The 13,113-nt window shown below is 38.7% G+C and overlaps 1 protein-coding gene across 1 annotated transcript; it reads right to left on the reverse strand.

Moving 5' to 3' along the window:
- Positions 1–2,212: 2,212 nt before the first annotated feature.
- On the reverse strand, positions 2,213–4,758 carry LOC104597829 (putative galacturonosyltransferase 9). Its single transcript, XM_010259556.3, has 3 exons — positions 4,320–4,758; positions 2,986–4,233; positions 2,213–2,860 (listed from the first exon to the last, which is right to left on the reverse strand). Exons 1-3 carry the CDS (start codon positions 4,503–4,505, stop codon positions 2,585–2,587), a joined length of 1,710 nt encoding a protein of 569 aa, XP_010257858.1. The 5' UTR covers positions 4,506–4,758; the 3' UTR covers positions 2,213–2,584.
- Positions 4,759–13,113: the final 8,355 nt, after the last annotated feature.

Here is a 13,113-nt window from a genome sequence, read left to right on the forward strand (position 1 = left end):
TAGAGTTGATTTTTTTATTCTTTTTTCTTTCTTTCTTTTCTCTCTCTCTCTCTCTTTTCTTTCTTCTTTTTTTTTTGCATTAAGTGGTTACTCTGAGAATTGAATCCATGAGACCACACTTGTCAGCACAAGATTTTACCATGCCACCAAAGTGTTTGAAACATTAAAAAACAGTAACGATATAAAAAATGAGAAAACTGAAAACTCTAAAACTAACTCGATTTATGTATTAATTTACCACAGAATGATTGATATAAACAAATCTGAAAGAGAGGAAGAGGAAATGATATGGTGCCTTTTTTTCTTCATTTTTTCAAATTATCATTGATAAGGGGTGCTCAACAAAAATTGAAAAGCCAAAAAACTGAACTGAAAAATCCGGCTAACCAATTTTTATAATTATCTATTATCTATAAATATATATGCATTCAGGATTTTACAGAAATCAAAGGACTGGTTCAGTTTAAAAAAACCACAGTTTGATTAACTGAACCATGAGCACCCCTACCATTGATGTCATCCACCTTCAAAGATAGCATCAATAGCTACAGCCAGCACAAACCACAGCATCTTAAGTAGCTGTCTGGTTATTAACTGTTAGAGAAAGTACTATAATTACCAATTTACCAAGAAGAAAAAGGCACATTTCTCTGTGAAACTTATGTCAACTACATCCATTTCTCAGTTTCTAGGGTTTCATTCAGGCAAGCACTGCATTTATAGATAAGCTACAAAACTATTTTCTAGCACAAAATGAACTATGATCTTTTCTTTTTCTTCTGTCTGTGCATGTGTGTGTTTCGGGTTTTCCCCTGATTGAGGGATTTAAACCACATATGAAGTTAACTAGTTGCTCAAATACTTCTTATAGTGTTTCTTTTAACAAGTTATAGGAGATATGAGTAATCAATTTATCCGTGTATATACTTTCCAAAAGACAAGGGTACCTGCTATCCCACTTCTCTAGACTCTTATCAATGGGTTCCATTGTATCAGTACATAAATTTCAAAATTCTATAGACAGTGATATGTCCATGCTTGTGCTCGATGTTAAATCTTGTTATCGCATTAATAGGAATTTATAATAAAGTACCAAAGGCTAAAACAAGACTTTTCACTTTTTTAGATGTATGAACTGGGAGTGTGAACTCATGATCACCTTATCTTAAAATAAGACAGATGAGTAAATGTATTTAGGTCCCATTGGGGAAGGTTATCCATCCAAGCACAGTTGCCATCTCTATCTTAAGGTAATATTGGGATGTTCATTGGGCTACTCAGACACTGAGGCAGAGAGAGATTTTCAAGTCATCATTGGGTGCTGGCAGAACTTGGGGATGAGTCCTTGGAAACATTGACATGAAATAAGAAAAAGCAAGATCTTGGGCTAGGAGTCTTCTGCTCACCTCATCCACCAGGTTAGTCATTTTTTGTATGGATTTGGACTAAGAATGATTTTGGGGTTTGTGCAGCAAAGGGACTGGCTCCTTTTTTACTGTTTTATCTGGGACAGATAAAAAGCCAACAGACTGTTATATATTCCCATCTATATCTATTATTTTCTTAATAAAATCCTGATCACTCACCAACAAAAGAACAAAAATGAATAAACCCACTAATAAATACACATAAAAATAATTAAAAAATTCCATTTAAAATGTTATCTCTAGGATAAGCTAGTTTTTTTTCCTTTTTTTGAAAAAAAAAACTAGGATAAGATAATTTTGATGTTAAATTGGAGTAGAAGTCATGGTCTGTTTGGGTTGAACACTCCTATTAATCTTTCTTTTCAAGAGTAAGCAAGGCAACAGGGTTTTGTAAAGTTTAAGCAAGTACGGTAGAATATTTTTTGCCCAAAACATGTTTTCAAGCACATACATCATGCTTATGCTATAAAACCATCTCTTTAATTTCATGAGTGATAAACTAAATTTTCAGATTCTGCCATCAAGTCCTAACTGCACCTAGTCTTGCCACCACCACTCCAACCTTAATTGATACAATCTTTATTATGTAATACTGCAGTTTCAAACATTCTCAAAACCGGAAAATCAATACTTCGCAAGATGTCAAGACCGGTAAATGATTAGGATTGCTCACGGGCATATATGTTGAAATTTCATTAATTTATCACAACACTGTTGCCAAAAGGCATTCCAAATAAATTCAAGGTAGAACTGGAATCAAGCAAAGATAGAATAAGGCGAACATGTTAAACCAAATTAGCAAACTTCTGCCACGATCTTGATATTTGTTGTCATTTAGCAATATCTGATTACATTTGGAAAGATTATCTAAGCTACACAAGAATGGCTTCAACGTGCACAAGACTAAATTGGTCGAGGTACAAACAAATTATATTTGAAGACAGTATAACTAACCAAAGGGAGGATCACATAGTGTTTTCACCATAAAGAATTATGAAAACACTGATGAGCTTTGCTCCAAAAATTGTAACTGACTATTGATAATTGGTGCTAAGTGCTAACAAGAACTCCCAAAAAGATGACTACCCAAAACAGAACAATGACTGCAACTCTGTTTGGTGTTACCTCATCACTGTCCCATGAAAGAAGGTATTTATCTAGAGGCCAAAATTGCACCCTTGCACAAACTCCATCTCATAGTCCACATATTTGCTCCAGAAGGGCCGGTACTGGTTCATTGCAATGTCTAGCCATGGCTTCATGTTCCCATTATAATGAATGACTGCAGCCCTTTTTATCTCATCAATGCTTATGCTCGGATTATAACCAAGCCCAAGAACATGCCATGATTTATCCAACGGCTTTGTTGTTGAGTAGAATGTGATTAGACCTGGTGGCAGGGTTCCCAATTTCCATAATGTACGGTTCTCATTCTACATGAAAATTCACCAAACATCATTAGTTTCCTATGATCACACTCAATTCGATATAAAAAATGAAGTAGAGAAGCAAAGGAAACCAATTGGAAGGAAAAGAGGGGGACGAGGATCCTCCTTACCAGGCTCTGCCAGTAATGATACTCCTCGGTACACTTCTCTCGCCTCCAAGCATCAAGGTCAAAGAAATTCATTCCATAGGCCCAAGCACAAGCCTTGGGATTAAACCTTTCTCTTATGAGAGGGTGCGAGAAGTTCATATACTGGGCATAACGATGGAAAGACCCAAAGCAGGTTTCAACAGCCCCATTCACCTTCCCATCCATATCAATCTTCCATAATCCCGTCAGGTCCTTTTGCACCACAACATCGTCATCCAAAAATAGGATCCTATGAAGATTTGGGTACATCTCCGGCAGGTAAAACCGAAGATGATTTAACATGGACAAATACTTGGGGTTCCTGAATTTCATATTGTTGGTATCCTTTGTTGCATTCTCTGCTCGATTCTCAAAGTAAAACCTTTGCAGGTTCGCGGACTCAAGCTGCTTGAGAACGGGAACGTAGGAAGAATTCAAGAATTTATAGTCCTCCACTGCTTTCACTTCAACATGGGCACCTCCTTCAACCGGCCGCATGGTAAACCAAACCTGCATTGCCGCAAGATTCATCTTATCCGTCACCACATGGAACACATGTTTCCAGGGCTCCTCTGCATTCTTCACAACAGAATTTACCACAACCGACGCGGCAATCACATTATCAGAGAAAATTGCATAGTGATAAAGGCTCGGGTCCTCGAATTCCGGTTTGGGGCCAACATCCTTGTACTTCTCGGGATGCGCGATTCGCTCCTCTACAAGCCGCATCGCAAGACAATGGAGGCTCTTGGGGATCGACTTGGCAGCGATTAGACTTGAGAAAGCTCCTTGCTTCTTGGCCTTCGTGAGTTGTTCATTGACAGCAAAGATTGTATCTTTAAGCTTCTGGATCTTAAGTTGATTATCGAACGAATCCTTCGCCTCACCGATCAACTGTCGAGCAATTTTAACTTTATCCTTCACCTCCTTCTCGAATTGCCTGAGGACGTTTTCTTCGATGGCTCCAACGGGTTCGAGTAAGGCGGCACGATAAGTTGGCCGAGTGAGGAGATCGGAGAAATTTCGCGCCAGATCCTCGAAAACACGGAGTTGCTTAGAGTTATCAAGCTTAAGCCTTCTAGCGTAGGCGGCGTACGCGTTGACAAGGGCGATGTGGTCATTGGCCTGCTTGCGGATCAAGTCGACTCGCGTCCTCAATGGATCCGATTTTAGAGCCAGAAATGTCCGGTGAACGTAGGCCTGTACCGGCGGTCCGGTACTGGGCAGAACCTGTGCCAATCCCAATAACAATTTAAGATAATTTTGTTTTAATGAAAAAAAAAGAACGACATAAATCACAAATCATGACAACTTACTGAATCGTGATGGTTAGTAGAAGGGTTAGTGGTGAAGAGAACAGAGAGAGTAACAAGGAAGAGAAGAGTAAACATGGCAGAAACGAAGATCCGGTAAGAGAAGAAGCTCCGAAGAGGTCCTCCGGCACCGACAGTCCCCCCTCCTCCGCCGGTGCTTAATCGACCACCGCGCAGTGGTCCCGCCATTTTTATCACTCTAAAATATGCTTCTTCACACTTTCTCTGTAACAGAGGATGAACTTGGGATCTGAAGTAAAGCAAGTAGAGTTGAGATCTAAAGGAGTTGGAATCAACGAGGAAACGAAAAGAGAATGGATCAGAATTGGTGGTTTCTTCTACGGAATCCCTCTCCGATGTTGGCTCCACTGTTTGGATCGGAAACGAAAGAGTCGATTTAGGGACTGACACTGGAACACATCGAGGCTGTTAACTGTTAAGTAGGGGGGAGTATCAGAAAATGCGCGTCAAATTGTAATTCGTTGATCCAGTTACTGTCAGTGACGGGGGGCCACACTCGAACAGTCTTAGATTTGCAATCGCCAAATGTTGGATGGTCATTGATCAATCCAAGCTTTATGGTAGTAAGATTCTAATCTGTATACCATAGGGTCTATGATTATTACGGTTGGATTGGAATGTTATGTCTCCAGATAAATGAAAATTCCAATCTAATGGTATTTTATGATGGAGGGGAAAGGTAAAACATATCGATGACACACGGAATTATAGCCTCTGATCTTGATCCTGTCGGTGGTGATATACCTTACGCGTTCCTTTTTTCACATATATAAAAGGGATGAATTTTAGTTGGATTATGATCACACATTAAGCCACGGTCGGGTGGGCTGGCGACAGGCAAGTAGGGAACGGAACGGCTGCATTGCCAAGTCCTGACTCCTGACTTCATTGAATATTGTGGATTTAATCATTTAATCAATTCGATTTCTTACACCCATTAGAATTCACCGTTGGATTGATGTAGATTGGATATGAGTGGAAACAGCGTCGTGAGGTTGATTATAATCTGACGTCAAAGGAGTCCTCTCCTTCATGTACTCACTCTGGGGCGTGTCCCATCTGATATTTATTGGACACCTCTGTATCACGGTAGTTGTGTCAATGGGGTCGGGTTCGATTTGGTTCATAATTTCATATGTTCCTATATGGGTGGACCCTATTATACGCATCACTTCCGGGTCTAATCAACCCGAATGTGATAGGGGTGGTTATTATTTAATTTTTATTATTTGCATCACAACCAATAAACCGAAGGCAAGTAACCCCGATAACACTAGTCATTGTCGGAACTTTAGGCTATGTTTTAATGTAGGGAAAGGAAGAGAAAGATAAAGAAACCAGATTTCCTTACCTTTCTTTACTTTTTTTTTCAAACCAAACATAACCTTAAGGCTTGGGCCTATAATATAAAATATTATAGCATGTGTCCTATAATATAAATATTATACATATTTTATAAAATTATTTAGTGACAGGCCCAAAGCTTCCCAGACCTGGGCTTACATTTCAGGCCTAAGGCCCACTATCTCACTCATCCCTTTTATTTAATGTTAATTTACAAATGTTTAAATAATTTTTTGCTATTTCCAGTCATGCCCTTCTTCTGCCCCTTCAACTTATAACCGATTACTTTTCCTTTAGGTATTATAACTTTATAAGTGATTTTCTTTATACATGATCGAATCATAAGTCTACTGACACTAAAATCTAAATATCATTAGAAAAAGTGGAATTTTTTATGGTTCTCATTATTCATGGACTTAAGCTAGGCAGTGTTATATGTTGGATTCATAATTGGGTCGAGGATTCAAACTCTTGTGGTTGAGGAGCTGAGACAGGTTCATCGGGTATATAACCAAGTACCCATTACCCATTAGACAGTGGATCTGGTTTTTGCTTACTAGCACTAAGATAACAGCATAAGTCCAAGGAGCAAGATTGGAGATCAGACCAGTTGGGTTATACTTGAGTAGTTTGAATCAGCCAACCCTGGGACCAAGGGGAGGGGTGACAGTTTAGCTTAATCAAATGTTTTGTACATTGAGGAACAAGTAAAGTGGATCTAGATTTTGACCCTTATGTTTAGAGCATGAAATAGATAGAGGTTGATCTAGAATTTGACCTGCTCCCAACCCAGAAATCAAACCCTAATGAATCCGTTTTTCTCATTCAGATGTGGATATGGATTTTTTTTTGGATCGGATCCATATGCAATTCCCTCTAGCTACCCTAGTTTGGTTGGCTAGATCAACTGAGATAAGCACATCATACATAAATGTCCAAGTTGATACCGTTAATAAATCAGCTATATTGTTGTGATTGAATTAGTATTTGATTGATTGTGATTAGTATATTTGGTTCAACATCAACTTGTCTAATCTGTCTAATTACCTTACATCATAATGGCCCCAAATATGCTAGCAAATAAATGTAGTCAGATGACAGTGACCAGCATTGATTAATTAAAACCTGTTTAATTTTGTTAATTAGAATATCTTAATCATTAATCAATCTTCTTCTTTCTTCCTCAATTGGGCAACGCGTTTCTTCTTCTCGGCTTGTCAGTTGGGTATTGCCTTGACAAACAATTCAATTGGGCAACGCGTTTCTTCTTCCTTTCAACGAAGATGACAAACAAATTTTATATCCTACTAGCTTTTCAGCCCCCCCCCCCCCACCCCAAGAAAAAAAGAATGCTGGAAATTAACAATTAGTGGTGTACAACAGGTGGGCCCCCATCAAAGCTTTGGGCTAAGCTGAAGTCAAGGTGAAAGGACCCAATCTAGCCCAGCCCAACACAATTCTCTAACCACTGATGTACTCAGTTGTATATCATGTACTACAAAATTGAAAAATGGCTTCTCAGTTGGGTCAATTAGGTTTCTTCTCAACTTGGGTGAGTACTGAGTAGGTTTGGGTTAAGCCCACTTCATTCCAAACATTCTCTATTGGCATCTCTCTAATTTCCATCCCTTTCTTTTGAGTTATCTCTGTTCTTTGGTTCTGAAATGGAGCTTCTTCCCAAGCAAGTCTAAACTCTAAAAGAATAAACAATGGATGCAGCTACTAGGTCAATGTAAAAATATTGTAAGATGGCAGTCAAAGAACCTCGATAGCTTCTCCATGCAACATCATATCAGAAATCTTTAAATGTTCATCACTTATTATAATTCAGACATAACACTGTGATCGTGGTTTCTACACTTGGCTCAATGACAAATTATGAATGCATGAATGCACCATCTAAATTAATCCTTTTATATATATATATATATATATCCAATCAAACACCATTGAACCGGCATAAATCGTTGTTTGAACTTTGAACCTGAACATCTTTGATTCTATTGCATGGTGTTGGGATTCACAACTCTCCATTTCTCTAGGATAAATAGAAACAATGCTCAAAAAATGTCAACAAAGGGAGCAAGAATGATCTGGAAATCCATCGACAAGTAAAGTCAAACTCATGGTTCCACATTCTTGGTCCAATTTATCTACAAAGGAGAAAGGTTGACCCGGAGTTTTACATGATGACCCTGCTCGGCCATCCAAAATTGGTGGTTCATACCTGACTCGTGACCAAACCAACCCTATGGGGTTCCCATCCCGATGAAGAAAGGTAGACTTTTTAACAATCCATGAATCATAAATGGGGGGTGATACTGAATAATGATACAGGTCATTTGACCTTTTCTTTTAATATCCCGAAGCCAGTAATCCATAACTTCTCTCTCTCTCTCTGCTCGACTGAATCGCCACCGCCCATTTCTCTATAAAACATTCAAAGCGCTCGTCTCTCCGTCTCTGTGTAATGGTTTCTTTGTTTCTTTCATCAGTCCAGTCGTCATTCATTGCTTACTCGTAGTCCCCCTTCTCACTTTCCCTTCTCACATACATTCATCCACAGCTACCGGCCACGGGCCACCTCCCTGGTTTCTCTCAAAAGCCAAACTTTCCGGCAATGAAAACTACAGAGGTCCTCGTCGCCCTCCTTTTAACTCTTGTGCTGGCTTCTGTAGCTACTACCGCCAGACCACCCCTGACCTCTGCCAGCAAGACTACTACCACCTCGTCGGAGTCTGACCAACGAGCCCCTTCATCATCTATAACTCCTGTTACCTCATCACTAGTAAGCTCTCTCTCTCTCTCTCTCTATTGAACTGCGTTATCTTGCGTTTCTTATTTTCCTTCTATGTGAGCAGGAAACAAGCATCAAATATGCTGAATGCGTAAGTATGGAGGACAAAGAGTGTGAGAGGAGGATGTTGATGGAAGCTGATGATCATACGGACTATATCTACACCCAAGATATCAAGAGTCCTTGATGTATGCAGTTCATTTTCCTTAATTTTCTTCTTCTGCTGCTGCATTTGGCACTCCTTATTTTAAGGATTTACCTCCTTTTTGCAGTTAAAATGCCCCTCTGAACACTGAAATTTTAACAGCAAAAGCAAAAAAGAGATAAGTCCTTAAAATAAGAAATGCCAAATGCAGCCCTTCTTCTTCTTCTTCTTCTCTCTCTCTCTCTCTTTTATATTGTATCTCTTATGTTGATGTAATATATTTTGAAGACTTTGCCTCTAGCTAACACCACTATCCAAACCCTTGAAGAAATCTTTAATGCTTTCCCTCAACTTTCTGTTGAAGAATTCTTTATTTCTTTCCCTCAACTTTCTGTTGAAGAATTCTTTAATTCTTTCCCTCAACTTTCTGTTTCTCTTATGTTCTAACAAACCAAACACAGCCTTGGGGCTTATGTGCCAAATAGCCATAATTGGGTTGGGATCCAAGGAAATTTATGCCAATGCATGGTGCAGTTCAGTATGATCGTTTGTTCTTGCAGATTTTCTAAATCACCTTCATTTTCAGTGTATATATACACGAGCGACGATGGGTGATTTCAGAAAGCTTAACTGCACTTAACCTCTCCACCCGGATCTCTTCACAAACACTACGAGGTTGAATCCCAGAACAAAGTAAAAAACAGGGAAGTCGGGTTGATAAATAAGAAGGAAATTGAGGATGATAAAAAAGTTACAAAGTTTTGATTTTGTTTGAGATCAAAACCATCATATTTGGGTTGAAATTTTTTGTACCAAATCTTTTGAAATTTATCTGAAACTTTGGTGCATTTGACCATTTTCAGATGGAATAAGAAAAGAAATTATGTATATTCATATTATGTAGTTTCAAGGAGTTTTTCAAGGCTAAAAATAATATACAGAAACAAGAAATTTAAGTTATTCAAAGGTTTGACATAGTAGAAATATGGGTCCATACAGTCATCATTCGTGAGAAAATAAAGCATTGGATGCCAATACCACTCTTGATCGAATGATTAAGGTTGTTCCTTTTTCTATCAAAATGATCAAGCTCCTAAGGCTGAAAAAAAAAGCTGCAGCATTTGGATATAATTCAACTTTATACAGTAATTTGAACACCAAATGATTCTTTTGAGATGATGAAAGTAGTTCTGGTTGATCTACCATGCCCAGACTTCAAATTTCACTATCAGAAGCTAGCATGTGACTTAGCAAAATGACTCCCAAACAAATGACCACCACAAATAGCCTAAATCAATTTAGGTTCAAGTTCGGACTGAAGGAGACCGTAAAACATAGATCAATAGGAAAAGGAAATACTTCAACTCAGCTTTGACAACAGACCCATTCTTGAGACCGTAAAACATAGATCAATAGGAAAAGGAAATACTGCACTTTTTTCCCTGCACTTCCATTCAGTCTGTGACAGGTGTTCGGTAATGGGCCAGTACTGTCACAAGCTGAATGAAAAAGTGAAGGAAAAACTCAAGAAGTGCAGAAGATCCTGACTCCACATTGTAGCTTCCTAGGGATCTGGCTGGGCTACTTAAATTTTGTATGGAAGCCTGGAAGGAAATGAAACGTTGTCGAGACTCGAGAGGGCCAATATCCACAGGCCAATGCCCAGTTGTGTCATCCCAAGCCCATTCATTCATCAGTTGGGGCCCCTCACACCCATGACTCAACTGGTCTCCAGCACTTTTGGCATCCCAAATCCCAATGCATGGACACTTTTCATGATCCTTAAGATGCTTGCTTCAAAACATATTGCTCCCCATTTTCTGGGCCAACCTACCAAATGCCAGGCTGGTTTTGTGTGTTGGCATTGATGAACCATCCCCACTTGGTCCAACCTAAGTGCAATTTGTTCGTGTGAATAAACAAATGAGAAGAGTCTCTGCAACTTTTTGTTTAATTCTGTTCTGGGTTTTACTCTGTTTTACTTCAGGTTTTTTTTATTTCATCTGCACTGCAAACAATCAAAGTAAGGTGAAAAGTAAAACAAAAACATTTCCTTGTCTGTGCAATCTTTTGGTGAGGTTAATTTTTAACAAAGCTAGTCATTTAACATGAACCAGTATTACCGAGTTCTGGTTGATCATGGCTTCAAACCTGATTTGGCCAAAGGCTCAGAACTCAGAATCCCATGGAGCGAGCTAGCCAACCCATTCATGATCCATGGTTGCACATTGTTGATCTTCACGGTGTTTGGAAGCGCGGGCGTTTTTTGGGACTGATTTTTAAGAAAAAAGCGTTCATGCTTCTAAGACCCGTTTTTTCACAAAAAAGCACTTCTGCCATGTAGGCAGTAAGCAATATTATGTTATTTGGTAAGATGACGCTGACAGGTAAGCACCATATAGGATACATATTAGTCAATCGTTCGGGAAAACGGGTAACCGATGCATTTAGCATTTCATGACATTTCATGCATCAGTGAGGTCCCGATTTTCGAGACATGTTCGATTTTTTAATAATTGACTGAACCAAACAATGAGATACATGAGTGTTTTTTAAAACTTCTATATGGATCCGATGTAGCACCGTTTTTTTTTTTAAAACGGCCACGGTTCCAAACATCCCCTTGCCGATTGGGCATTGCAATTTTGGGTCCAATACTGCAAAATGAGGAAACTAGTTCATGTGGGCCTAAGTTTAGTAATCTCCTTCCAGCAGCCTTCAAGAATAACGGGTTTAACGGCCAAAATTGTTTCCGCGTGTATAACCGTGGTCTGCCAATCCATCCATCTGTTTCCTAACTAATTTCTCTTGGGTTCTTCTCTTCTGAAGTCTGCAACACATTCATCAGATTCTCATCCTATATAAGGCGTTGAGGTGCAAGTGAAGAGAAACCCAGTTGGGATCTCCTTGTTTTCTTTTACCGGAAAACCATAGAAAGGCAAGAGAATACGATGGATCTTCCTTTACAGTGCTTGATGGATATAATTTTGGCAGGGATCTCTTTGATTATTGGTTTGGGAATCTTTGTATTCATTGCTTCAGTTCTCTGCTCTGCTGTTTTTCTACATAAAGCCAAGGATGTCTCTTAACTTGGAGCAGGTATTCTCTTCAGAAATTATTCATTTGGGTAGTCATTACTCGTGTAAGATTTATCAAGTCAAATTAGCTAGATTATGATTAAAATAAAGGCAAAGTGTTGTTTCTCTTCTTTGATAATGTGTGGGTTTTAATGGGTTCCCGTCGATTTTAGGTGTTTTCATGATTTTTCTCTTGTTTAATTGCACTTTCCTTATCTCGTTCCGTTCTCAGTGAGAATCTCTGACTTGGAGAGATTGTGGAATACTAGCTCTTCAAACTGATATGGACGTTGTTTTAGGAGATTCATCTGTTTTGATAAACTTTTCTTTTTTTGAACTCCATATTGACCAGTTTATTGTTTTTTGTCGCAATTTCAATTTTATGTGCGGAATTTCGTATCTTTGATGATGCTTCCTCTTTTTTATGAATATTGTCAATGGGCCCTGAGCTTCTAGTTTGTGGATGTGCATATTGCAAGAGAGAATGATGTAGAATTGGGAATAGGGTGAGGCAGTGAAGGAGGAAACTCAATTTTTTAAGAGTCGACTGAAACAGAAATTTTAATTTAACCAACGAGACTACGAGAGTACTTAATCTAACAAATAAAATGAAGAGAGGTTTAAGATAGTTGCAGGCTTGCTTGCAGCACCAAATATCTTGAAATACTGGAAAAAGGATTTTTGGTTAATAGGTAAAAAATGGGAACTCATTACACCATAAGCAGAAAAGCAGCAGTAGATCATTTTTGGTTTCTCTGCTGTACGTGGCTTTTGATGTTGAGTGTTTGCTTGCTTAAAAACTCAAAACCATTGAAAAGGAATTAAAGAGTTCATATCAGTTTTGAAATTATCTTTCATGCTTTTATTTCTGTATGGTAGTGATTACAACTTTGTGTAAAGGATTGAACCTAACCTTGGTTGGAACAAATTGGGTTTGATCCAGGATTATTTCTGGTGGAGTGGTCATCTGCTACCTTCAGTTAAGATCCCTGCTTTTAAACAAGGACGTTCTGGAATCTCGAATGAGACAATGGCAATTAACTAGAACAGTTTGGTCGAGATCATGGAGCATCGTGCCCCGTTTGCAAAATCAATATGGGATCGAAGCATCACCATGGACCAAATTACTAGGCATTAAGTTCAATAACCTGTGACAGTTTAGGTTGATGGTTGTCTGCAGGGGATGCAGTTGTTGTAAATCATTAATGCATATAGATGTATCACCGACTGGGTAATATTTTCCATGGGAGTTTCTAATTAAAGCAAATGATGTAATATACTAGCCTTTATGAGCAGTTGAACATTTGAACCGTGATTAACTGGGTGGGTTTTCCATCCTACAGTCATACCGTTGTTAGATTAATCCTTTGCAGAATCTAGTGGAAACTTGAAACTAGATGTTTATTCTTCTTT

Source organism: Nelumbo nucifera, chromosome 4 (genome assembly GCF_055504915.1).
Source record: "Nelumbo nucifera cultivar China Antique chromosome 4, China Antique-T2T, whole genome shotgun sequence".
Classification (NCBI taxonomy): domain Eukaryota; kingdom Viridiplantae; phylum Streptophyta; class Magnoliopsida; order Proteales; family Nelumbonaceae; genus Nelumbo; species Nelumbo nucifera.